The 27,429-nt window shown below is 39.4% G+C and overlaps 1 protein-coding gene across 2 annotated transcripts in view; it reads right to left on the reverse strand.

Annotated features, from left to right (window-relative positions):
- Nucleotides 1–9,350: 9,350 nt before the first annotated feature.
- The window catches only part of Slc25a46 (solute carrier family 25 member 46), a 33,575-nt gene continuing 15,496 nt past the window's right edge, over nt 9,351–27,429 (reverse strand). For both annotated transcript variants that reach the window (XM_042263977.2, XM_006977952.4), the window contains exons 7-8: nt 25,899–25,956; nt 9,351–11,522 (exon numbers count right to left, since the gene is read on the reverse strand). In XM_042263977.2, coding sequence (XP_042119911.1) covers nt 10,944–11,522; nt 25,899–25,956 — 637 coding nt within the window. In that variant the 3' untranslated portion in view covers nt 9,351–10,943. The remainder of the gene's footprint in view (nt 11,523–25,898; nt 25,957–27,429) is intronic.

Below are 27,429 nucleotides of genomic sequence, written 5' to 3' on the forward strand. Positions count from 1 at the left end.
TGTGCAGAAAAGGAAGCAGTTAGAGATCCTCAGAAGAGGATCGACCTAAAGGGCTATGACAAACTCAGCAGATGTCCAAGATCCAGAACATGAGATGGCCATGTGATAACAATGTTCATCTTTGGAGCATACTATGCAAGCTAGGTAGCCTCTGTAATGTACAAAAAGTGAGGTTGCTAGTACTATTATTATTCTCATTGGGAGCTTAGTTTTAAAAAAAAAAATTGTTAGTGCAGCATTGTCCTCATTAGAGGAAGAAGACTGTCAAGAAAACTATCTGGCTGGGCGGTGGTGATGCACACCTTTAATCCCAGCACTCAGGAGGCAGAGTCAGGCGGATCTCTGTGAGTTCGAGGCCAGCCTGGTCTCCAAAAGAGAGTTCCAGGAAAGGTGCAAAGCTACACAGAGAAACCCTGTCTCGGAAAAAAGAAGAAGAAGAAGAAGAAGAAGAAGAAGAAGAAGAAGAAGAAGAAGAGGAAGAGGAAGAGGAAGAGGAAGAGGAAGAGGAAGAGGAAGAGGAAGAGGAAGAGGAAGAGGAAGAGGAAGAGGAAGAGGAAGAGGAAGAGGAAGAGGAGGAAGAGGAAGAGGAAGAAGAAGGGGAAGGGGAAGGAGAAGAAAAAAGAAAGAAAGAAAGAAAGAAAGAAAGAAAGAAAGAAAGAAAGGAAGGAAGGAAGGAAGGAAGGAAGGAAGGAAGGAAGGAAGGAAGGAAGGAAGGAAGAAAGAAAGAAAGAAAGAAAGAAAGAAAGAAAGAAAGAAAGAAAGAAAGAAAGGAAGGAAGGAAGGAAGAAAGAAAGAAAGAAAGAAAGAAAGAAAGAAAGAAAGAAAGAAAGAAAGAAAGAAAGAAAGAAAGAAAGAAAGAAAGAAAACTATCTGAAGAGCCCTAGACAGGTTTTATCATGCAAGTTAGCAAGACTGATGAATTTTTTCATACCAGAGTTCTATAAATGGATAAGAAAACTGTAATGACCTCTTTGCTACATCAGATTCCTGTATAATGAACAAATGCCTATGAGCTTTGTGAGAGAAATCAGTTAAAGTCAGCACCTAATCTTCAATATAGAATAGACATAGAACCTATCGTTCCTTTCCTTTTGTAGAATTGTCCATTGATGCTCCAAGGACACCGTTGCATTCTGAATAATTTCCCAAATAATATCCCCAAATCTTTGAGTTTGATGACTGCATACCATTAGCACTTAAGAAGATATGCTTTGCACCATAACCAATCACTAGGACTCTGCAGAACCTGCCCTGCCTGCCCCTGACCCACATGCTCCTCCCAAACCATACCCAGTCTCTCCAGCCAGCCAGATGTTCACATCCTACTCCAGGGCTAGCTCAATGATTCGGCCTGACCCTTCCTTTTAGTCACTCTCCATAACCCACCAGATCTGCTCTAGATCCCACATCAGTGCCCTAGCCTAGTCTGCCCACACTTGACTACATCATATAGCTAACATTTTGCTTTTTCCAGCACCTGCCCTGTCTGCATCTTTGACCCATAGACTGCTCATACATCATATTAAATCTTTCCATCCAGCCACATCTGTACATCCTTTTCAAGGGTCTAGACTTACAACTGTCTGATTCTCTCCTCCACACACCATCTCTAGCCCCCAGATCTACCCACCCACCAGGCTTAGGACAGAATGCACATCTGCTCACCATCCCAGTCTCCCTGGCATCTGACTCCACCCTATCTAAGTCATTTCCAACCTACAGGCTCAACCACCCACACATCCCCTTTTTGCCCCAACCTGCTCTGTTCAAACCAGACACAAACAAAAGAAGTCTACACTGGCTGGATACCACTGCAAAAAATGCTAATAGTATGAAAGCTCAAGCCAGCATCTCCCCTCTAAATCTATCAGTCCTGATAAAATGTTTGGGAATTAGAATCGTTTAAGTAAATATCAGGACACATAATTTTTTAAAAATAATAAATTATATTAAAGAATTTAAGGAGTATAAAGAAGACAGAAAGAAACAGCTCAATAAAATTAAGGAGAAAGAACATTAAGAAAAATAAAAACCTAAATGATGCCCAAGAAAACAAAAACATAAGGCAGATAGACATGATGAAGATAATCCTAGTCTTTAGAACAAAATTCAATAAAGAGATAGAAACAGAAAACACTCAAGATGAAATGAAGATGGAATCAAAAAGTCTAGTAATACAACTAGAAGACTCACAGTAATACAACTAGAAGACTCAGAGTAATACAACTGTACAAATAGAAAACTCACTTACAAGAAGAATCAATCAAGTATAACATAGACTATGAGGACTTGAAGATAAAATAGAGGCACTAGATCAAATAAGCAAGGAACATGAAAAAAATTAAAACACAGGAAAGAAACATACAAGAAATGTAGAACACCATAAAAAGACCAAACTTTCTAATTATAGACATAGATGAGAGAAGACTCCCAAGTCGATGATGTAGACCAGATCTTCAACATGACATAGAAGGAACTTCCCCAAAGTGAGGGAAGTCATACCCAAACACACACAAGAAGCACACAGAACACCAAATAGACAAGAGCAGAAAAGAAAATTCTGACTGCATATCATAGATAGAAGACTAAGTATACAGAATAAACAAGTTGTATTAAAAGCTTCAAGAGAAAAAACACAAGTCACATATAAGGAAAATCAAAGCAAAAATTAACGAAATAGAAGCAAAGAAAACAAGGCAAAGAACCAGCAAATCTAGGGGCTGATGTTTTGAAAGAAGATAGATGAGAATGATGACCTTTGACCAAACAAAACAAAAGAAAAAGAAACCCCAAATTAACATAATCAGAAATGAACATGTAAACATTACAACAGACATAAATTCAGAATATAAGGGAGTATTTTACAGAAAGAAGGTGTTTAATTGGGGGCTTGTTCACAGTTTCAGAGAAAATTCTAGTCTCTAACCATCATGGTGGGAAGCAAGGCAGCAGGCAAAGAGGCATGGTGCTGAAGAAGTAGCTGAGAGCTTACATCTGATCCCCAGATTAGAGGAAGTGAGAAAGCATGACCTCACTTGGCATGTGCTTTTGAGCCCCAGGGACACACTTCCTCCAAAAAGGCCACAATTCCTAATCTTCCAAAACAGTTCTACCAACTAGGGACTAAGTATTGAAACAGATAAGCCTATGAAGGCAAATCTCATTCAAACCACCACATCTTGCTAGCATAGATGTTACAGAATATTTGTTTACAGTGTAAAGATGTGTCTTTGCCAGGGTACCTTCTGATTAGTTTAATAAAAGAGCTAAATGGCCAACGGCTAGGCAGGAGAGGATAGACAGAATTTCTGAGGAGAGAAAGAGGAGGAGGAATCTAAGTACATGGATTTAGCCAGCAGACTCAGAGCAAGTAAAATATGCTGTATTAAGAAGAGGTAATGGAGCCACATAGCAGAATGTAGATTAAAAAGCCTAAACGTGAGCTGAGCAAGGTCAACAGTAGACATTCTAACATGGATGGGGGAAATCCCCTTGAGGCCTTAACTCTACACAAAGAACTATAGGCAACAAAGGAAGGCTGAGAAGAAGAAATAGTCTTCCCTGGGGAAGCATAGTAATTGGTTATCCAACACCAAATGCTCAGCCCTGAAATCATACTGCAAGTAACGCTATACAGACTTAGCAAATCATATTATTATACATCATACATACATACATATTATGCAGCACAGAAAATTTAATTGAAATAGCAAATTATTTTTTCTTATAAATAAGATTTTTTAGGAACCATTCATATACTAATTAGCATTCTAATTGATTTTCATAGTGAGAAATATGTGATTGAAATGTTATTTCTCTTGAGATAGTCTGGGAATATTATTATAAAGTTAGTTAAGAAGTCATAGTCAATTAAAGACATTTACTTATTTAGAAAAGTAAACATAAAAACAACTTTTGTCTGGATAGCCTTTCAGGAAAAAAAATAAAGATGGATCACTGTGCAATAATTAGAAAAGGGAATATTATGCTTTTTCATATTGTCTAAATCTAGCATATTACAACAAGAAATCAAAGGGAAGACATATCTCTTCTGCCTAATTAGGTCCATTTTCATTTTACATATTTATCCAGTCTCCTCTGTCTTCTTGCAATTTTCTTTTTCTATATTTGTCATATCCAAAGTATTCTCTGATCTATGTGCCACTGACAATCAGATTCATGTTCCAGAAACCCCTAGTTATTAGTCCTTGCACTCTTAAATCTGTGCTTACTTTCCCTCCTAGAGACCACACTTAAAGGCTGTCCTGATTTCATTTTGAACCTCATTTCTATAATATTAAAAATAACCACACCCAAACTCCCCACACCTCCTCCCTGGTATGTCTCCCTGCCTCCTCATTTGCACTTTTCCCCAACCACCATATTTAACCCAGGTCCTTTATCCAGTGTCCCAGCCTAGTCTGACTATGCGAGTCTGTGCCTCCATGAATCTCTAGGCTTCCACCATACATGCCTGCCTACAACTACTCACAGGTCCCTTCTGTTATTCTTCTAACCACCCCACCGACCAAGACTTCCCATGGACTCCTCCCAGGTCTTACAGGGTTGTACAACCACAGCAGCACACAGCCATGAACTACTACAGTGGTACACACCGATGTACAGCAGGACACACTGATGTACTTGTACAGCAGGGCACACAGATGTACCAGGGCAGCAGCGCACACAGACCTACTAGTACACGTGGAATATGGGTGCGTTAGTAAAACGCTATCTGCAGAGGTACAGACGTGGAGCTGGATCTAACTGCAGCAGCGAGCCTCTGTGTATTAGGAAAGTGGCACAGACAGCAAGACATCAACATACGAGTGTAGAAGTAAATAGGGATATGCTACTACAGCAGTACACCTGGAACAGCAGCACACATGGATGGACTACTTCCAAAGCACACATGAACATACCAAAACAGCAGGGCACACAGATGTATCGGTACAGCAGTGCAGGTGGATACACTAGTGTAGCATGCACATGGATGTAAAAGTATAGCAGTGGGCACCAGTGTAGGATTCACTAGCAGAGCCGTGCACACAGATGTAGAAGTACATCCTCCAACACAGATACATTACAACAGCAGCAGACATGAGTGTACTAGAGCAGCATACATGGAGATAGCAGTACCACACTGAATATGGATATACAGACACAGCCTTGCACGAGGAAGTACTAATGCAGCAGCACACACATGTGTGTTAGCACTGGGAGAATGGAAGTACTGCTATAGCAGCGTAACTAGATCGACTAGACGAGAAGAACGTGAGGGTCTGCTAGCACCACAGCACACAGGATTGTAATCATACAGCGGTGCATGGTGGAATACTAAGAAAGCAGTGCACACACACTTACTAGTGCAGCCACGCACTCAAGAACATTGTTTGTTGGAAAATTTCATTTTACTCAAATTTTCAAGTTATTTTTTGAGATAATAATTTGATTACATTTCTCCTTTCCCTTCCAATCCCTCCCACAGAGCCATGCCCTGTTTCCTTCAAATTCATGGTCTCTAGGTTGTCCAGTACCAAACAGCCAGCCATGATAACATACATACAGGTATCATTATGACTGCATAGGTAAATTTCAGAATATTTATGTCCATACATAATCCTTAGTTAGGATTACTAGTGCTGTGATAAAACACCATGACCAACAGCAAATTGGAAAGGAAAGAGTTCATTTGGCTTACACTTTCAAGTCGCTGTTCATTATTGAAGGAAGTCAGGATGGGAACTCAAACAGGGCAGTGACCAGGAAGCAAGAGCTAATGCAGAGGCCATGGAGGGGTGTTGCTTACTATCTTGCTCCTCATGGCTTGCTCAGCCTGCTTTCTGATATATATAGAGTTATAGATCTATATTCACTAATATATATTAAAGAGGCTATCAATTTGAGATTGGAGGGAAGGAACATGGGAAGGGCTAGGAGAAGGAAAGAGAAGGGGAAGTGTTGTAATTATAATTAAAATGTAATTAATAAATTTTTACTATGTATGTGTATGAGTGCTTTATCTGCATGTATGTGTACCACGTGTGAGTATGGTGCCCACAGAGGTTAGAAGAAAGTGTTAAGAGTCTTTGGAACTGGAATTATGGGATGTTGTCTGCTGCCATGTGGGTGTTAGGAACTGAACCTGTGTCTTCTGAAAGTGCTCTTACCTGGTAAGACATCTCTGCAGCCTCCAGTTCTCTAGATTTTGGGGGGTAATTTTTGCAAATATACTACTCATAAGAGACGTCAGTCAGCAACTCTTGTCTAGGACTTATTCCTGTATTGGTTTAATTCTGGCTTTGCAGGGTATTGGAAAGCCAATGAACACTGATTCAATTTCTTTGTTTAGTAGACTTTACCAGTGAAACTCAGCATAGATTTTGCTGTTGAGTTTTTAATTGGCTCACACTTGGCATAATCTACTAAGATTTTCTATTTCTTCTTGTGCCTGTTGCTACAGTTTGATTGTAGGGATTTGCCCATTTCATTTGCTTATCCAAGCTGGCATGCGGTCTTTAATAGCAATCTCTTAGAACTCATGCTTTTTTCCCCATAAACTCAGTAGCAATGCCCCCTTTCTTCATTTCCGATTTAATAATTTGAATCTTATTTAGTAAATTTAGCTGTGGGCTTGGTTTTATTATTGTTTGACTCACTTCTTGGTTTTAATTTCTTATTCACTGTGAACATTCTAATTTCTTCCTGCCTTCTGGTAGCACTGAACTCACTCTGCTCTTCACCTTGGCGTTCTATAAGGAGCCCGACATCTTGGTGCTGTGTGGTGATTTGAACAGATATGGCCCCCCTATGGACTATGTGTCTAAATGCTTGGCCCATAGGGAGTGGCACTATTAGGTGTGACTTTGTTAGAGGAAGTGTGCCACTGTGGAAGCCAGCTTTGAGGTCTTATATGCTCAAGCTATGCCCAGTATGGTATACACTTCACTTCCTGTTGCCTGTCGATCAAGATGTAAAACTCTCAGTTACCTCTCCAGCACCATGTCTACTCACACGCTGCCATGCTTCCTGCCATGATGATAATGGACTAAACCTGTAAAGTGTAAGCCAGCCCCAATTAAATGTTTGCCTTTATAAGAGCTACCATGGCCATGGTGTCTCTTCATAGCAACAGAAACCCTAAGACAATTTTGTCAGACCCATGGTTGCTCAATATGAGGCAATCACAGGTTTTCTAGAATTATTTCCTTGAATAGCACCCAAACAGGACTACTCCAAAAATGCTACAGGGCTGTTGTGAAGGTAAAAAAATGTTAAAACTTTTTAACAAGATAACAATGCAGAAATTTACCTAAGTAAATACACTGCTGTGTGTGCCACATCGGCTATCCTAGTTTTATGATGCAAGGGAATTTTTTTAAATAAGTGGTAGCAAATGTTCAACTTTACATATACACACATATATGTACATTTCTCTTGATCTTCATTTCATTTGTTTTGTTTTGCTCTGCATTTCAGATTTTTGTTGTTGTTTTGGTTTGGTTTTGTTAGGTTTTGTTGTTGTTATTGTTGATCTACATTTCTATCTAGAAAAAAAATTACCTTTTATCCCCACCCTGAGTAGTAACAGAAATATTGGCTTGATTTCAACATTTTATCAAACCTTTCATATTACAATTTATTAACTAAAACATTTAAAATGGTAGTGAGGCAAAATCTAAAAAATAAAGAAAATAAACTGCCTGGCTGAGGTCATAAGATAGAGGAGTCACCACCAAGCCACAGGTTTTCGTTACTCTGCTATACAAACTATTACTATATTAATGAAAATGACTCAAAAGTAAGATGTCACCTATTTGAGAAGGGGGGGAGGGGGGAGAGAAATGTACCATGCCACCTACTTGAAGAAAACACAGAAACAAAGCCAGCTGTGAAGAGTCAGCCACCTCTGCAGAGAGAGCACTATGTCCCACCTGTCCAATGACCAGTTAAGAATATGGGCTGAGGTACCAAACATGCCAGCCTTGGAGCCACAAACTAGCTTGCTTTTAGCATTTGATAACATCTAGTGCTGTGAATCTAGAGGAATGAGTAACTTTATTTATTTAAGGGGCCCATAATAAATTTGAGAAGGTTATCTCAGGGAAGTCTACACATAGTTTAATAAATAAACTAATAAATTTAAATAATAGGTTAATTTTACCTTGTTTTAACTCAATGACTTACCTAAATTAAGAAAGCCTAAGACGAGCGGTGGTGGCACACGCCTTTAATCCCAGCACCCGGGAGGCAGAGGCAGGTGGATCTCTGTGAGTTCGAGGCCAGCCTGGTGTCCAAAGCGAGTTCCAGGAAAGGCACAAAGCTACACAGAGAAACCCTGTCTCGGAAAAAAAAAAAAAAAAAAAAAGAAAGAAAGAAAGAAAGCCTAAAACATATTTAAAAAAACTTTCCAAGTTTCTTGGCCAAAATCTGAGCCTTTGAACTAATTAATAGAATCATATCTATGAGGCTATTTGTCATACTAAATGTAAAAGGTATTGATTTACTATTATTGTCTTTTAAAATGTACAATATGGGGCTGGAGAGATGGCTCAGAGGTTAAGAGCACTGGCTGCTCTTCCAGAGGTCCTGAGTTCAATTCCCAGCAACCACATGGTGGCTCACAACCATCCATAATGAGACCTGGTGCCTTCTTCTGGTATGCAAGCATACACACAAAACACTGTATACATAATAAATAAATAAAAATCTTTAAAAATAAAATAAAATGTACCATATGGATGCTAGATAACAGAAATTTCTATAAAATAACAGAAATTTTTGAAAAGGAAAGAGTGAATCTTATGGCTATTATTTTCTCAATTCACTGGGAAACATCTGGCTAGCTAAAATGTATTTTACTTTCAAAGGTTGCATTTTAATCAATTTGGAAAAGCAGTTAAAAAAAAAATTAGGGCTTTATTTAACTTTCTCCAACTTTAGTTTTTAAGGTAATCTGTGGGGAGTTCTACAAAAAAAAAAGTAAGTGAGACCCATCTTGTATTTAGTTCAGCTACAAGTATTTTGACTCCAGATGCAATAAATTTATACTACCAAATTTATGGCAACTGCAAATAAATAATCCTTAAACATCTACTTTTAGATACATGGAAAATTCCACAGATTTAACCTGGTAAATACTTGATTCCATTTAGACTGTTGTAGGCATTTTCTGAAACCATAATCTTCTGGTTTCTTTTCTGAAACAACCTTGACTTGTATATAAAATGGAGATTCTGAGGAAGGGGCTATAAACATCTACAAACTTAGCTGCTTAAAGTCAATAAAAACGTTAGCCCTATTTTTAGAGAGAGAAACATATTTTAAGAGATTAACCATAAAATGCAAAATGTGATCAACAGCATTTATTTTCCCTTTTGAGGAATTGAACAATGGACAACATTACTTCAGTTACACAGGGCAGGGACAGCTGCTTACTTACACATTAATTCATGCTTTTCCTTGTCCACATGAAGCTCTTATCAGTTGCAATAACACTCTCGGTGACATTTAACATGAAACACCAGTTTTAGCTTGCATGCATTCTAGGTTGGGCAACATCTGCAGGTACTGCACTTCAGTGTGTTTGTAAACTTGATCATACTCAGGAAGAAATGAAACGTTAAATGTTGCATGAATGATCAGTGAACTATATATCACTTTATTACAAAGTCTAATCCATCATAGAACACATCAACTTTGTTTAATTAAACTGATTAACAAGTTTCATTTGTTGGAATATATTGACTCTCCCTCTCCATAAAACATAAGGGCAAATTTCCTATGAAGTTTGTATTTTTCTTCAGTACTTATCCAAGCAACTTTAAATAAAAAGTAACAAGGATGTCTCATTTTTATCTTCAGGGCAGCTCATTTGTAGAATAAAACTTTACACACACATACACACACACACACACACACACACACACACACACACACACACACGAAAAAACATTGCAGTCATTATTTATGGTGAGCAAGAAGCACAAATTCCCAGGTGAACTTTAATTTTGTCCCCTCTAACATAAGTTCTTTTACAAATGAAACACAAGTGAGGCTCCTTCAGGCAAATGTGGGAATGGCAATGGCTGCCATGATTATAAGGTATCTTTAAAAGTGGCTCTAAAATCATCTGATGATCCAAGCGTCACAAGCATATGGAAAATTTCAGGTTTCTGGCACTGCAGTGCTGGGTGTGATGCAGACAGGAAAACTATTTCCTGGCGTTTTGATGTCTTACTCTTGATGTTCAAGCAGAAGGTGTCTACCTTCACATGGTGCAATAAGCTGGTCTATGAGAACTTGCAGGGATGAAATAAATCCCAAGTTACATGTACACACACAAATGGATCCACATAATAAATATATACAGCAAACAAAAGGGCTACATACAATTAAAAACCCTTCAACCCCTGCTTACAGGCTGCCAAATCTAATTAGTTTTTTTCAATGATGATGTAATCTATTTGCTTAAAGGTAAAAACTCCTGATACTATACATTGCATTAAGAATTAACACACTGACCTGAATCCAGGTTAGACAAACATATAACAAATGTTAAGGTCAATAAAATAGATTCAAGTCATTGCAATTTCATTTTATACTTGATACATTTTTGTTTCTACCCAGGATCAATTTTACTTCAGCCTGAGTACTATACCAAAATGTAATTTTGCATTTTACATTTTAAATTTAAAGTATTACTTTTATTGAGTTTTCAATTTTGGAAAGGTTTTGATCCAGTATTATTTATATGGTTATATATCTATATATTTATACCTTAAGAAAAATGAGATGTCGGTACAATCAGCATGAGCTTTTCCACCAGTCTTAATTCCCAGCCTATTTCTCTCCACCCAGCATTTTACTTTTTATTACTTGCAATTTCAGAGCAAATTACGTAGACCACATCTTCTGGATCAGCCAATGATAGAACCTAAATCTCAAATGCTATTCTGAAGAAGTGTGGAGTAAATAATTTTGGTAATCTGTAAGATGGCTGCATGCAGTGTATACTGTATTATAACAGCACCAAAGCCTTTATAAAATCCAAACATTCCTTCCTCCTGCTTAATGGTATTTATACAGTCTCTCATCCCCTCATACTGCGTATTAATTGGAAGGACTTCATAGCCAAGGTCTGTATTGTCGATTATTGTGCGTGTTCCTTGAATATGAAGGCGATGCAGAACGGTTTCCAATGGGTAAAGTATAACGTCAGAGCAAAGGCTGGCAGCAAAGTTAGCAATAAGTTCTGGAAAATAAGCATCCAACATACTCTGCACGGGGCTAGTACTCTCAGCTAGGTGGCTATTATAGGTCTTTCTCTTCAGAATTAGGAGGACAATCTTCTGGATGATGGAGCTGATGATGTAATGAAGAACTCCATGCAGCACTGTCGGGAAGATCAAGGAGAACAGTGGAAGGAGGCGTTTGCTGTGAGGCACGCCCAGGCCTATCACTCTGCCAATCCCTTCTCTAATACATTCCAGGATGCCAGTATTATCTCGGATTATCTCACTCTGAAACAGAAGTGGTGAAAAAGGGACAATTTTATTTTTTTTAAAAAAATGTGTGTGGTGGTTTTGCCTGCATGTGTATCATGTGCATGCACTGCCTGCAGAATCCAGAAGAGGTCATCAGATCTGGAACTGGAGTGCTGAGAATCGAACCCTGATTCTCTGGAAGAGCAGCAGTCAATGCTCTTTACCACTGAGCTCTCTCTCCAGGCCCATCAACTTAACATTTTTTTAAAATTGCCATCAAAAAGCCGGGCAATGGTGGCGCACGCCTTTAATCCTAGCACTCGGGAGGCAGAGCCAGGCGGATCTCTGTGAGTTTGAGGCCAGCCTGGGCTACCAAGTGAGCCCCAGGAAAGGCGCAAAGCTACGCAGAGAAACCCTGTCTCAAAAAACCAAAAAAAAAAAAAAAAAAAAAAAAGCCATCAAAAGTAGTTATTAGGTCCCTTTGAGATAAATGTACTGACAAAAGAAGAAAACATCCATGATTTGCCGACTTCAGCTATGAGATTAGATAGCATTAGATTCATTTTTCAAAGGAAATACCATAAAGAGACAGAAATGAGCAGGACATGCTCTACCTGCAATCACCTACAAGGCCCTTCAGCTGCTCGTCGAACCACCCAACCGAGTCACTTCCACTTCCTTTCCCAATGTCTGGCCCAATGAGTCTCCCTCATCTCCCCAGTGAGGCCTTCTCCACAACTTGCCATATTTAGCCTGGTTCCCAAAACCAGTACCCTGGCCTAGGCTGGCTACCCCTGCCTGAAATGCAACCACTAGTTCCGCCAATACCCGCCTTGCCTGCAACCACCTACAGGCCCCTTCTGTGTCATGCCAACCTTTCCCACTCAGCAAGACTTTCTCCAGAGTCTAGCCCTTGGAGTCTCCCTGACCTCCCCATCCACACCTTCTTCCCAGCTGGCCAGATCTAGCCTGTGTGGCACATCCAGTGCCTGCACAACAAAATATCTCTGGGTTTTGGCCAGGACCCTCTTTACCTATTCCCTCCGCCCACCCACAGGACCTTTCAATGCCATATGCAACCTTTTCAACCTCCACACTCCAGGCTTGGACCAGGAAGCACATTCTGCACACCAGCCCAGTCCCTCTGTTCACCTGACTCCATTCCACCCCAGCTATTTCCAACCTCTAGTCCAAACCTGCCGCTATATTCTCTCTTTTACCCCAACCTACTCATTTGTATCAGACTTAGAACTAACAAAAGAAGTCCACATGACCAGATCTCATTCAAAAAATTCCAATAATACGACAGATCAAGCTAGTCTCTTCCCTCCAAAGCCCACCAGTCCTGCAGAAATGTTTGACAATGTGAATTACCTAGATAAACCCAAGGATACAAAATTTAAAAGAACAATCATAAAATTCATCAAAGACTTCAGAGTTTAAAGAAGACACAAAGAAACAGTTCAATGAAATTAAGGAGAAAGAGCTTCAAAAGAATAAAACACCCAAGTTATACCCAAAGAACACAAACAAGGCTGACAGAAATAATGAGGACAATCCAGGACTTAATGATGGAATTCAAAAAGGACGCAAGCTGAAAAGAAGATGGAACTGAAAAACCCAACTTCCCAGAGGAAAGAAACTCAGAGGAAAGCCTTATGAGTAGAACAAATCAAATAGACACGGCATATCAGGACTTGAAGATAATGTACGGGATCTAGGCCAAGTAAGCAAAGAACATGAAAAGCATAAAATTAAAATACAGGGAATGATCATACCAGAAATGTGGAACACCACGGAACAAAACAAACCAACGAATTATAGGCATAGATGAGTGAGGAATCCCAAGTCAAAGGCTATATATAGGATCTAATTTTCAACAAAATCACAGAAGAAAACTTCCCCAAACTCACATACAGATACAAGAACCGCACAGAATACCAAATAGACAGGAGGAGAAAAGAAAGTTAGTTAAAAGAGATGATACATTACAAAAAAAAAAATGTATTGAAAGCTGCAAGAGAAACAAATGCAAATCACATATAAAAGAAAACCCATCAGAATAACAGCTCAGTGAAAATTCTGAAAGCCAGAAGACGCTGGAGCAATGCATTCTCAGTCTTCAAAGACTATGATAGCCAACCTACACTAACATACCCAGCAAAACTACCTGCCATAATTGAAGAAAGAAAAACTTTCCACGATAAAAATATCCTAAAAATGAATATTCAACAAACCAAACCTAAAAAAATACAGGAAGCAGTATCTTTGATTTGAATGAGAATGGCTCCTATTTTGAATGCTTGGTCCCCAGTTGGTGGAACTTTTAGGAAGAATTAGGATGTATGGCCTTGTTAGAATAGGTATGTCACTGGGTGTAGGTCTTGAGGTTTCAAAAGCCTAGGCCAGGTCCAGTGTCTTCCTCTCTGCCTACAGCCTACAAATCAGAACACAAAGCTCTCAGCTACTGCTCCAGCAACATACCTGTTTGCCTCCTGCCATGCTGATCATGGACTAGTCCTCTAAAACTGTAAGTCAGCCTCAATTAAATGCTTTCTCCTATAAGTTGCCTTGGTCATAGTATCTCCTCACAGCAATAGAACAGTAACTGAGACACAATATTTCAGGCTGAAGAGAAAAATGAGCATAGCAGATGTAGAAAGAAATACAAAGCCCTAATTATTAAAATATATAATACTGAGAACATAAACAATACCACCAAAAATCAACAACACAGCGACCACAATTAACACACCAGGTTAATATTAATTGTAAATATCATGGCCTCAATTCTCCAATAAAAAGAAAGAATGACTGAATAGAGCAAGAAACAAACTCCATTATCTCTTGTCTACAGGAAACACAGCTTCAAAGATAAGCACCACTTTAGAATAAATGATAGACAAAAACAATCCAACCAAATGAAACCAGGAAACAAGCAAGAGTTGCTATCCTAATATCTAGCAAAGTAGACTTCAAATTAAAACTAACCTGAAGAGAAAAAGAGGGAAACTTCATTCTAATCAAGGGAACAGTTAACAAAGACTGCGATACTATCCTAATGCACCAAACTGGGGAACCCAATTGCACAAAAAATATACAACTGTATTTAAAAACAGATTAACATCAATCCACTAATAATAGGCGATTTCAATACCTCACTTTCTCCAAGACAGATCATCTGGAGAAAAAACTAACAGAGAAATATCACCATCAATTGATATCATACATCAAATGGCTTAACTGATGTCTTAGTCAACTCAAACTCCAAACAATATACATTCTACTCAGCAGCATAGGGAAGCTTTTCTAAAACAGACCACATCCTGGGACACACAAAACAAATCTTTACAAATTCAAAAAGACTGAAATCACTTCTTGCATTCAATTAGTCCACAATGCAACAAAACTTAAAAATTGACATCAAATAAATTTACAGTAAATATACACTCATGGAGATTAAACAACTATTTGTGATTGATGAATGGGTCAAAGACAAAATCAAGAAAGAAATACAAAATTTCCAGGAACTAAATGAAAACACAACACAACAAAACTTGTGGGACACGTTGAAAACAGTTCTATGAGTAAATGTATAGTTCTAAGTGCATGATTAAAAAATCAGAAGGAGCCAGGCGGTGGTGGCGCACACCTTTAATCCCAGTACTTGGGAGGCAGAGGCAGGTGGATCTCTGTGAGTTCAAGGCCAGCCTGGTCTACAAAGCAAGTTCCAGGATAGCCAAGACTACACAGAGAAACCCTGTCTAAAAAAAAAAAAAAAAAAAAAAAATCAGAAAGAGCACAAGTAAGTGGCTTAAAGATGCAATTCAAAAAGTTGGAAAAACAGGGGGCTGGAGAGATGGCTCAGCGGTTAAGAGCACTGACTGTTCTTCCAGAGGTTCTGAGTTCAATTCCCAGCAACCATCTGTAATGAGATCTGATGCCATTTTCTGGCCTGTAGGCATACATGCAGACAGAACACTATACATAATAAAGAAATCTTAAAAAAAAAAAAAAAAAAAGAAAAAAGAAAGAAAGAAAAGAAAAGAAAACGGGAAAAGAAAAAAAAAGAAATCTTAAAAAAAAAGTTGGAAAAACATAAGCGAATCAAATCCAAATCCAGTTGATAGCAAGAAATAATAAAAATCAGAACAAAAATTAGTGAAATAGAAACAGAAAAAGAAAAGGAAAAAAAAAAAAAACTCAAGGAACCTAAGAGCTGGCTCTTTGAGAAAATAAACAAAATTGACAGATCCTTGATGCAACTAACCAAAAGAATGAGAGGACCCAAATTAACAGAATCAGTAATGAACAGGGAGACATTAAAACATACACAAAAAAAAATCCAGAAGATTATAAAGGAATGTTTTAAAAATCTGTACTCCATTAAGCTGGAGGACCAAAAAGAAATGGATGACTTTCTAGATTTAGTCAAACCACCAAAATTAAACTAGGAAGTCAACAACCTCAACAGACCCTAACAAATGAGACTGAAATTATAATAAAAAGCCTTCCAGCTAAAAATAGTCCAAGACCAGATGGACTTAAGCAGAATTATACCAGACATGCAAAGAAAATCTGCAGCCAGTCCTTCTTAAACCATTAAACAAACAACAACAACAACAACAAGAGCACTCCCAAACTACTCCTACAGAGTCACCATCCTCTAACACCAAAGCCAGGTAAAGACACAACAAAAAGAAAACTGCAAGTCAATCTCCCTGATGAGCACAGACTCAAAAATACTCAATAAAATACTTCCGAACAGAACAGACACACATCCAAAAGATTACAGTATGACCAAGTTGGCTTTAACCCTCAAACACAGAGATGGTTCAACATAAGCAAGTAAATAATGTAATAAACCACATAAATGGGCTTGCGGACAAAAATCACATGATCATCTCCAAAGATTCAGAAAAAGACTTCGAAAAATATCCAACATGCCTTCATTATAAAAGTCCTAGAGAATGTGGCCTAGGAAGAACATACCTCAACATAATAAAAGTTATTTACAAGAAATGCACAGTGAATATCTTCCTAAAGTGAGAAACACCTGAGCAATCCCACTGAGTTCAAGAACTAGAAAGGATATCCACTGACCCACTCCTTTTCAACAGTGTGCTTCAAGTACTAGCTGGAGCAGTAAGGCAAGGGAAGGAAATCAAAGGAATACAAATGGGGAAAGAAGACAAGCTCTTCCTATTTCCAGACAACATGATACTATACATTAGAGATCTCAAAAAATTCAGCAATGCTGCAGGATACAGACTCAACTTGCACAAATCAATTGTTTTTCAACATACCAAACAACAGAGAAGGAGCTTATGGACACACTCCCATTCACAATAACCTCAAAGAAAATAAAATATCTAAGAATAACCTAACCAAGGAAGTGAAGGACCTCTACAATGAAAACTTTAAACCTGTGAAGAAAGAAATAGAAAAAGACACTAGAAAACAAAAGACATCGTGTTCATGGATTGGTGAAATTAATATTGTGAAAATTACCATCTTACCAAAAGCTGTTTATGTAATCCCAATCAAAATCCCCATCTTATTCTTCACAGAAATAGAACAAAAATTCATATGGAACCACAAAAGAGTCAAGATAGCCAAAACAACTCTGAGTAGAAACCAACAGAAGAATAGCATTGTTATATAAGATCTTAAGATAGATTACAGAGCCATAGTAACAGAAAGAGTATGATACTGGCACAAAAACAGACATATAAACAAATGGGGGGAAAATTGAAGATCCAAACATGAATACATGTAACTTCAGGCACCTGATATTTGACAAAGATGTCAAAAAACTTAAGCTAGAAAAGAAAAGAAAAAAAGTATCTTCAGCAAATGGTGCTGAGAGAACTCAATGTCCACACATGGAAAAATTAAATTAGACCTGTACTAGACTACCACCTTGTACAAAAACTAACTCCAGATGGATCAAAGACCTAAACACAAAACCTGAAACACTGAAACTTCTAGAAGAAAACACAGGCAGTATCCTATAGGATATAGGTGTAGGAAAGGCCTCCTGAATAGGACTCCACTTGCCCCCGAATTAAGCCCAAAAAATGACAACTGGAACATGATAAAACCAATAATGTTCTGAACAACCTAAGAAACAATCGGGTAAAGAGGAAGCACACAGAATGCAGGAGACTCTTTGCCAGCTACATATCTGACAGAAGATTAATCTTCATAAAGAACTCAAAAATAAAAAGTTAAAAAGAAACTCAAAAAACAAAAACATAACCCATTTTGAAAAATGAGCCTGGGACCTGGACAGACAGTTCTCAAGAGAAGAAGAGAAAAAAGGAACAAACAAACAGCTAAGAAATATCTCAAAAAATGTGCACTGCTCATTGTCCCTAGCTGTTAGGGAAATGAAAATCAAAACAACTTTGAGACTTCATCTTACCCCATCAGAATGGCAGATCACCACAACGCAACAACCTTCACAAATGCTGGTGGGAATGTGGAAAAGGGAACCCTCATTCACCATTGGTGGAACTGCAAACTGGTACAGCCAGTGTGGAAATCAGTACAGAGAATTCTCAAAAAGCTAAAAATAAACCTACCATATGACTGAGGTGTACCACTGCTTGGCCTACGCCCAAAAGATTCAACATCACACTCCACAGATACTTGCCTAGCCAAGTTCACTGCTGCTCTATTCACAATAGCTAGGAAACCAAACAACCTAAATGTCCTACAACTGATGAACAGATAATGAAATGTGGTACACACACAATGGAGTAGTCCCACCAGCTGCAACACTCAGAGAGCAGGCCCTGCACCTCACCAGGGCAGCACAGTAGAGTCAACACTATTAGCGCAGATGTAGGGGAGCCGGCCCCAAAACTGTGAGCATGGGAGAACTGTCCTCATTTCCCATCTGGTGGACCAACCCTACAGCCGCCCAGGCCCAGACCCAGGGTTACGACCTGGCCTGCTCCAACATCCACCCCGTTTATGATCTGCTGGAGCATGTGAAGGGACCGGACCTGCAGACTCAAAGCTGCAAGATCTCCACAACACAGGGCGGCAGCGGGATGCCCAGGAAGAGTCCTCACAGTGGGACCAGCATCAATGTGTAGTGGAGACCAGGGGCCTCCAACCAACCAATGACTGCAATGAACGCTTGCAAGCAGAGATGTGTGGACAAGGGGATATGGTATGACTTGCTGGGTCACACACAGCTTCCATGGCGAGATTTTTAATTCCATCCCTGTTTTTATTTTTTCTCCTTTTTTTCTCCTGAATTTTGTTTTACTGGGGGGTGGGGTACAGGGGCGGAGGGCAGATGTGAAGGGACGGGGAATGAATGGGATCAAGATATATGATGTAACACACTAAATAAATTTTAAAATTTTTTTTTTTTTTTTTTTTTTTGGTTTTTCGAGACAGGGTTTCTCTGTGTAGCTTTGCGCCTTTCCTAGAACTCGCTTTGGAGACCAGGCTGACCTCGAACTCACAGAGATCCGCCTGCCTCTGCCTCCCGAGTGCTGGGATTAAAGGTGTGTGCCACCACCGCCCGGCTAAAAATTTTTAAAAAAGAAAAATGAAGTCATGAACTTTGTAGATAAATCATTAAAACTAAAAAAGACCTTATTGAGTGAGGAAACTCAGACATAGAAAGACAAAAATCACATGTTCTCTTCCACTGGAGGTCCTAGCTCCAAATCTTCAGATGTAAGTACACATCCTGTAGAAAATGCAGAGAGCAGGAAAGGAAAAGGGGACCACTGCCAGGTAAGGGGGCTGGGGAGCGACCGAGGGAGGAAAGCAGAGCACAAGTGATCTAATCAGGGAAATGGGGGAGGGGGCTCTACAGGGAAGGGGGGAGGTGAATTCAGAAGAAGGGAAGAAGGGAAAGAGGAACAGCTGGGTACAAATAGTCTGATCATAGAAGTAGGAAAGGGGTGCTATTTAGGGAGCGGGGAGGGAAGTACATACAGAGAAAGGAGGGAGGAGGGTAAAAGGAATCAGATTATTAATTATCTTTTTTCTAAATCTGGGGCTGGAGTGACGGCTCAGAGGTTGGAGAGTTGGCTGCTCTTCCCGAGGAGTACCCACATGGCAGTTCACAACTGACTATAGCTCCAGCTCCAGGGATCCAATGCCCTCACACAGACGTACATGTAGGCAAAACACCAATGCACATAAAATAAAAATAATAAAAAACAAAAACCCCATAATACACAGAATTCTGTGTATAATATACATATATAGTTTAAATAAATGTTTCTCGTCTTCCCTGACAATGCTACTCCCAATAGCCAAAGAACATCTAGCGGAAACCCCAATACCAGACATGAGAAGTTCTCTTTTGAGTTGTTGGCCATGACTGTCGAAGAGACTCCCAGAATATACAGCCTATTGCTATTGCCCTTAGTTCCCTCCCAAAGGGGAAAGGTAGTCCCTATTGCTGAAGACTTCATGTAAACTGAGGCCCAAAGACCCCTGATCTGGAACTGGCCTGAATGCCTCCTCCTAGAAGAGTAGCTTTCATGGTACTAGAAGTTGCCATACAAACTGCCAAAGGAGGGAAGCAACCAGCAGTCCAACTCAGCTATGATGCCTAGGAACCACAACAACAAGCATGGCAAGATTACCTTAAGGGGGCAGTGGTGGCACACACATCTTGGTGGTAACCAATAGCTCTCTAATTGGCCTTAAGACCTGCTAACGAGAGGGAAACCATGCCTGGTGCCAGAAACCTAGCCAACTACTTAGTGTTAGGAAGTCATGGATCGTGGAGAAAAACCTACAACCACCACTTTACAAAACCAGCACAATCTAAAAACAATCTAAACAATTGTCCTTACCCACAGATAAGTCAATCCTTAACAAAGAAACTACTTTTTGCATCAGGTAGAAACCATTACAGAAAATCATAACAAATCAAAATGCAAGAATTATAGATCGCAGTCCCAGAGGATGGATACATTTACAAACCACTCCTACACCTAAGGTTCAGCAAAAATTGCAAAGAAGGGGTGAAAGATTGTAAAAGCCAGAGGACCAATGACTTTGCTATAAAATTGTGACTCCTAGTAATGTCAGAAGCTACACCCATAAAGTCTAACCAACATGACCAAACCTGAGCTGAACAAGGACAACACCAACGGCAATGCCAAAGTGGATGGGGGAGAGCTCCTGAGGCCTCAACCCAACACAAAAAACTACAGGCAACTAAGAAACGCTGAGAGCGGGAGAAGCAGTCTTCCCCAGGGAAAAGCACACCAATTGGTTATCTAATACCAAATGGTCAGCCCTGAAAACATACATGAGTATCATTATATAGACTGAGCAAATAAAGGAGGTCATAACTTTGAAAAGGAGCAAAGAGGGATGGATATGGGAGAGTTTGGAGGGAGGAAAGGGAAGAGGAAAATGATGTGATTATATTATATTATATTCTCAAAAATAACAGAGAAAGAAAAGAGAGCAATGAAGTGGAGAGCAGTCTTAGTGGGGAACTGAAATATGATGGGGGAGTAGAAAGCCTGACTCAGCTGTTTTAAGCAAACTCCTTAGAACACTCAGAAGCAACACTATGTGAGGAGGCAGTGGAGGCTGTTGAAAGATCCTGATGCATGAATTGAAATGCTATCTCCTTAGTGACTGGGTAATAACCTTACTATACTTAACTTCTCCTAAGCATCAGTTCGGCATTCTAGAAAAATGAAAGGTAGTATAATCCATCATTTATACAGCTGTTCTGTAATAGCTTCCTCCAAGATTCAAACATTCCATCCTGTGAAAGATCCTAAAAACAGGAAGTTAAACAAATCAAAATAGCTTCAGGAAGTCCCTGAAACTGGCCAGACTCATTAGACCCCCCCACTTCCTGCCAGAGTAAGCAATAAAAGCTGAGAATCATTCTCAGAGGAGTAGCGTTTACCTGCACGGAAGACTCTCTGACAAGTTAAGCTGCTAGGAAGATTCTCAGATAATACAAGCTGCAAAGAAGGCTCTGAACCCATACCTGCTGCCTGGAAGAAACAGAAACCAGCCAGCTGCCTGGAAGAGGTTTAGACCTACTGAGTCACTTGGAAGGGACATTCTCCAACCTGTTGAGCTGCCTGCAGGCTGTGTACTGTGCTCCAGGTTCCCAGCTTTGTGAGCTGTCACCCATGCTACTGTAGACTTTGGTGATGCGGCTGTCTGTGTGTCATTTCTGATCCTGTGACTGATCCCCCCCACCTATATTAACTCCAATAAAACTCACTGGTGTCTGTCCCTTGAGAAAGATCATCCCAGATGAGCTTGTTGATGCTGCCCCCTCCCATAGAGGGGCATAATAAGCCATGAGAGTCTGGATTCCTGTGTTGTAGAATATTAATTTAAAATGTGTTATATTTATGCTGTGGAGCATTTGTGTAATGATACAAAGATGTGTTGCATTCTTTTATGTTGCATTTGTTTAACTCTGTGAAGCTGTGTTACTTTGTCTAAAATACCTGATTGATCTAATAAAGCAATAGCAAGGCAGAAGAAAGGATAGTTGGGGCTGGCAGGCAGAGAGAATAGATAGAGAAATCTGGGAGGAGAGATCAAGGAATGAGAAAAGGAGGAGAGGAGAATGACAGGGACCAGTTACCCAGCAACACAGCCAGCCATGGAGTAAGAAGTAAAAAAAGACATACAGCTAAAGCCCACAGGCAAAAGGTAGATAGGATAATTTAAGAAAATCTGGCTAGAAACAAGCCAAACTAAGGCTGGGCATTCATAACAAAGAAAAAAAACAAAAACAAAACAAAACAAACCTCACTGTTTCACCAAGGCAGACTTTGGTGGTATCTGCAGTTTGGTCTGCATGGGCTTCCTAGGTTGGGTAAGTAGATGTGTGTTACAGCTCTCCAGGAAAAGTTTTATCAGAATAAATAAAAGAGGCCTTAAGAGGTATTAAGGTAATACCATCTATTGTGCCAAGAATGACAAAATCAGAAGTTAAGAGTGATGGTTATAAGTTACTTTAGGTCTCCAGTGAAGAGACAATGTGGTCTGGCCTGGGGGCAGCAGTAGAGGTCAACAACTCAGTGTGCTTTTAAGAGCAGAGTTACGGGGATTACTGCTGGACTACATTATGTGTCATCAAAGAAACAGTCAAATGGCCAAGGGGCTGGAGACGTAGCTCGGCTGGTAAAGTGCTTTCTAGCACACATAAGTCCCCCAGTTAGATCTCCAGTCCTACGTAAACCCAGGTGTGGTAGCATATCCCTGTAATCTCAGCATTTAGGAGATGGAAACTGGAGGTCCAGAAGTTCAAGATTGACTATCTAGCAAGTTTTAGGCCAGCCTGGAATACACAAAAACCTGTCTCAAAAAAAGGCTCGGCAAGGCTGTTGGTGAGAGGATTAGAAAGGTAAGGAAAAGGTGCCACTTTACTGAGTTGAGGGACAATGCAGGAATTACAGTCTCAGAGAAAAGACCAAAGGCTCATGAATCTTGGCATCAGTAAGATGCTAAACCAGATTACAAGAAAAAGATCCAAGCTAGACACAAACTAGTAGTCCTCAAGAAGCAGCTATTATTTGAAACCTTGAGGCTGAATGAAGTTCACCTGACTCATTAGCCCAGTTTGCTGCCCCTGACTATGGCCCCTTCCTACCGGAATTTCTTTTCAATGTCAAGAGCCAAAGTGATCCTAATAAAGATAAGAAGCAGATTACATCACTGCTGCTCAAATCCACATCTCGTCAACGGAAGGCTCAACGCTTACAATGCACTACAAAGTGCATCATACTGGGGCCCCTCTTACTCCTCTAACGTCATCGACTAGTTTCCCCCGGCACAGTCAGAGCCAGTCCTTGCAACTCATCAAAACCGGGTGATACAACCCCACTTAAGGTCTTTGCATTTACTTTCCCTCTACTCAGAATGGTCTTCACATAATCATGTCTTTCTCAGCCTTAGACTTTTGCTCAAATATCACCTTCTCATTGAGGCCGCACCTGATCGTCTTTCAAAAACATTAATTGTCCCTCCTACCCACAACACATCATCCTTGCTTTGCTCTCTTTAACACTGACAACTTTTCTCACAGATTTCAGACATGTCTTACTGATGTCTATCCTCCCCACAAGTTTGTAGAAAGTTTGCTACAGAAGTAGAGGATTTTTGTCAGTATTGTTTGCTAATGTATTATACAAGTCTACAACCCTCTCTGATACAGGTCATTTCTCAATAAATGTTGGATGAATTAAAAAAAAATAAATTTAAAGAAGATGAAAAGGCAAGTCAATAAAGACTTGGATACAACAGTATTCTGAGAAGCCTGAAATTGATCTTGGGATTCAATATGGACCCTAATTTTAGTAAAGGGATAGAACGACTGTAACTTAAACACTAAACTTTCAAGTGCATATAGACAGAATGCAAGGACACTGGATAATAGATTGATCACTGGGAAGTAGCTCCTACTCAAGGATGTCTAACAGTGGTTCTTCTGATGATCCACATATCTTCAAGGGAAAAAAATGTTCTCTAAGAGGTCAGGGGCTCCCTACAAGGGCACAGTACCACAGAGGATATGGTAATGAGCAAAAGAAGAGGAAGGTCTTCTGGTTAGGAGAAGGCAGTCTTAGATGCTTACTGATGCTCCAAAAGCATGATGGCCTATTAGTTATGCAGAATCAAAGCCAAAAACCAAAGTCCCTAAAACTAGAGTCTGCATCAAGATCCACTTTGCTGCCCCTTGACGATAGCAAGTTAGTACTGAAGGAAAGCAGGGCGCTCCCTGTCAGGGTGAGGAGGCTGCCTGAAGAAGCTGAGTCTGAGAGAAGGCTAGAACAGACAAGATCCACAGGAGTAGAGCTGAGCACAGATGAAAAACAGAGAGGGCCCAGGCCTGAGACAGATATAAGACAAGAAGCGACGGAAGAAATGAGGCCACCAACAGAACGATTTTTACTAGGGCAGAAACCTGAGAAAAGAAAGAGAGGCTGTCAATACAGACAAAGGGAGTCGAAAGGGAAGCAGGGCCCTAACAAGTGAGACACAGAGGACACACACAAGTGCAGTGTTAAAACAGACAAGAAAAAAGGACACAGGAAAACCTACTGCTGCAATCCGGATACTTACATAAACACACAAATTGCGTTACTAAAATACTAGTTCTGTTCTATGGAAATAAAATTTTACAATTTAAAATGATTTCAAAAAAAAAAAAAAACTGTCTAAAGTCACAGTTCTAATTTAAGTAGACAAATGTGGCTGTGGCAAGTCGGTCCCATGCTAAAACCTCTTTCCTGATATAGCATGTTGCTTAGTTATTTTGCCCTAAATTATTATCTTTCTGATAGTTTTTCTTATCTTTAAAAATGAGACTACCACGTAGACTTCTAACCCTGTAGACTACACAGTACCACCCAAATGCAAGAAGACAGGCAAGCAGATTTGGGTCATAAGATGTTAATTTCAGTTAACCAAAGTTAGTTCTAACAGCAACAGCAAAATCAGAGATTAATGATGTAGTCGGGACAGCAAATTAAGAGAAAACAAAACAAAAACCAGAAAGGCAAGGCTGGCCCAGCAAGCAATTTATAGAGCAGGCACTGACCCAGGCAGGAAAAGGATCCTTGTTGTTGGGGGGCTGGCAACAGAACACAAGCTGTATAAGCAAGCACTTTCAGCTACAGCTTTACCTGTAAAAGATGGTGCGGCTACAAAATTCAATTCAGTGGGCTTGAAGTGCCACCGTGTGGTTAGAAATAGTAAGACAAGCAAGCAGAATGTAAATGCTAACAGGAAACTGCTTAAGCTTTGTGTTTATGCCAACAACGTTCCATCAGAGGGATGTTTAAAAATAATGCTGCTAAGAACAATCAGACTGCAACCCACAGAACCAGGGAGGCTACATAGCAGGGGGGATCCTAAGATGACTGTGGCTTATAATAAGTTTTGGTTTTACTCAATCACTGGACAGGCTTCGGTGAAACATTTCACTATTAGGAAAAGAACTTGTACTGTATCAAGCTGATAATAGAAAAAAAAATTGTAAAAAAAAAAAAATGCTGCTAGTAAATCACCTATGGGTACTACCTACTGACTGCTAAAATTATTATTTCTTATGCTCAGATAATTATTAACCAACTTGCTATAATAAGCCATAAGCATTTTAAATTGTTCTTGCACATTGAAAGAGAGCTATATATTCAAAACAAGTCATAGTTTGGGTTCTAGGATACCTGAATGAAGAGTATAGTTTTCATGGAAGGAAGAAAAATAATTAAAACTGTAAGTGTGGCCCAAATTTGCAATGGAAATATTACACCAGTGGTAATGTATGATAAAATACATGTATCTGTGAAGTAAACATTTAAAATCAGACATACGCAGTACACTGAATATTCTAAAAATACTTAACAAAAAAGTTACAAGAAAAGAACAGCTCACCTGTACTGTTTCAATCAGACTTGCTGAATAAAAAGGCATGGCCACCATATATGTTAGGCTGCAGAAATAAAGCCAACTTCATCAGTACAACAAAATCACATGATTATAACGAAATCTTAAGATCTGTTTTAATGCATTCACCTAATTTACACTCAAACCCAAAATGATCTTTTTAAATTTTTCAACTGTACTTTGAAACTAGTGATATTAACTCAGAATGTTGAAACACAGAGTACTTTATTGAACAAAGAGGAAATTAAAAAGTAATAATAATATAAAGACAATTTGCCAAAAAAGAAAAACTAGATTATACCTTTAGCAGAATGTAGGCTCATTTATGATTAACTGTGTGGACATCTACTTGCACATAACTAATGCTGTCTGAAATCTTTTTCTGAACCTTTTGGATGAACAACTGTTCCACAGTCTGGTGTTTTAGTAATATCTGTACAAGAATGATTTTTGCTATTATCCTATTCTCACTGTCTACTTCTACATTTCCCATCAGCAGAACTAGGCCAGCTTCAACTGTCAGCAAAGTTCCCTTTTATTATGAAAAACTAATATTGTACAGCTTTCCAAAGTTGTTTCCTCATCCATACAGTAACATTACAACTTTGCAAGCCTGCAAAGTATAGTTACTTAAAAAAAAGGGTAGGGCTAACTTCACCAACACCCTTAGGGGCCAGGTCCTCGTAAGTACTGGCCTCCACGGTGAATGGAACATCAGTAACTATGTACTAGACTGTCCCACATGGGGAGCCAGCAAGCTAGAGGAATTTCCAATTCACAATCTTAAAAATAAATAAATAAATTTCCGATCTGTAAAACTAGTTACTGATGTAAATCACTAGGTGCCTTTAGACTAGACTATAATGTGACTCGTTTTGAGCTTTCTCTTCACCAAATACATACATTACTATCTCTGACTAAGAACAAGACAAATGTTTTGCATCCCTCCTACCAGAAATGCTTAGATCTGGTATATTTCAGATTTGGGGATATTTGCATATAACTAACTAGATATCTGGGGATGGGACCCAAGTCTAGATACAAACTTAATTTATGTGTTATACTCATTTTACCCACAAAGCTGACAGAGTTTTCACATAGTATTTTCTATGTGGCTATATCCCGACACCCCATCCCTAATTACACAGGATCAGGTTAGAGATATTCAAAATATTTGACATGTCGTGTTGGTGTTCAAATTCTTCAGATTCTCAAGTATTTTGGATTTCAGATGTTTGGCTTCGGGATGTTCAACACATAGTAGTAACTTAATTTGTCTGTCTATCTATCTATCTATCTATCTATCTATCTATCTATCTATCTATCTATCTTTAAGCTGGGTCAAGGGACTGAGGAGATCTCCGCTGGTAAAGTGCTTGCCATGCAGGTCTGAGGACCCAAGTTTGATCCCAAGCATCCATGTATAAAGTGGCACAGTGGCATGCACTTGCAGCATCAGAACTAGGTAGGCAGAAACAGGTATATCCCTGAGGCTTGCTTGCTGCCCAGCCTAATAAGT

This window comes from Peromyscus maniculatus, chromosome 19 (assembly GCF_049852395.1).
Source record: "Peromyscus maniculatus bairdii isolate BWxNUB_F1_BW_parent chromosome 19, HU_Pman_BW_mat_3.1, whole genome shotgun sequence".
Classification (NCBI taxonomy): Eukaryota; Metazoa; Chordata; class Mammalia; order Rodentia; family Cricetidae; genus Peromyscus; species Peromyscus maniculatus.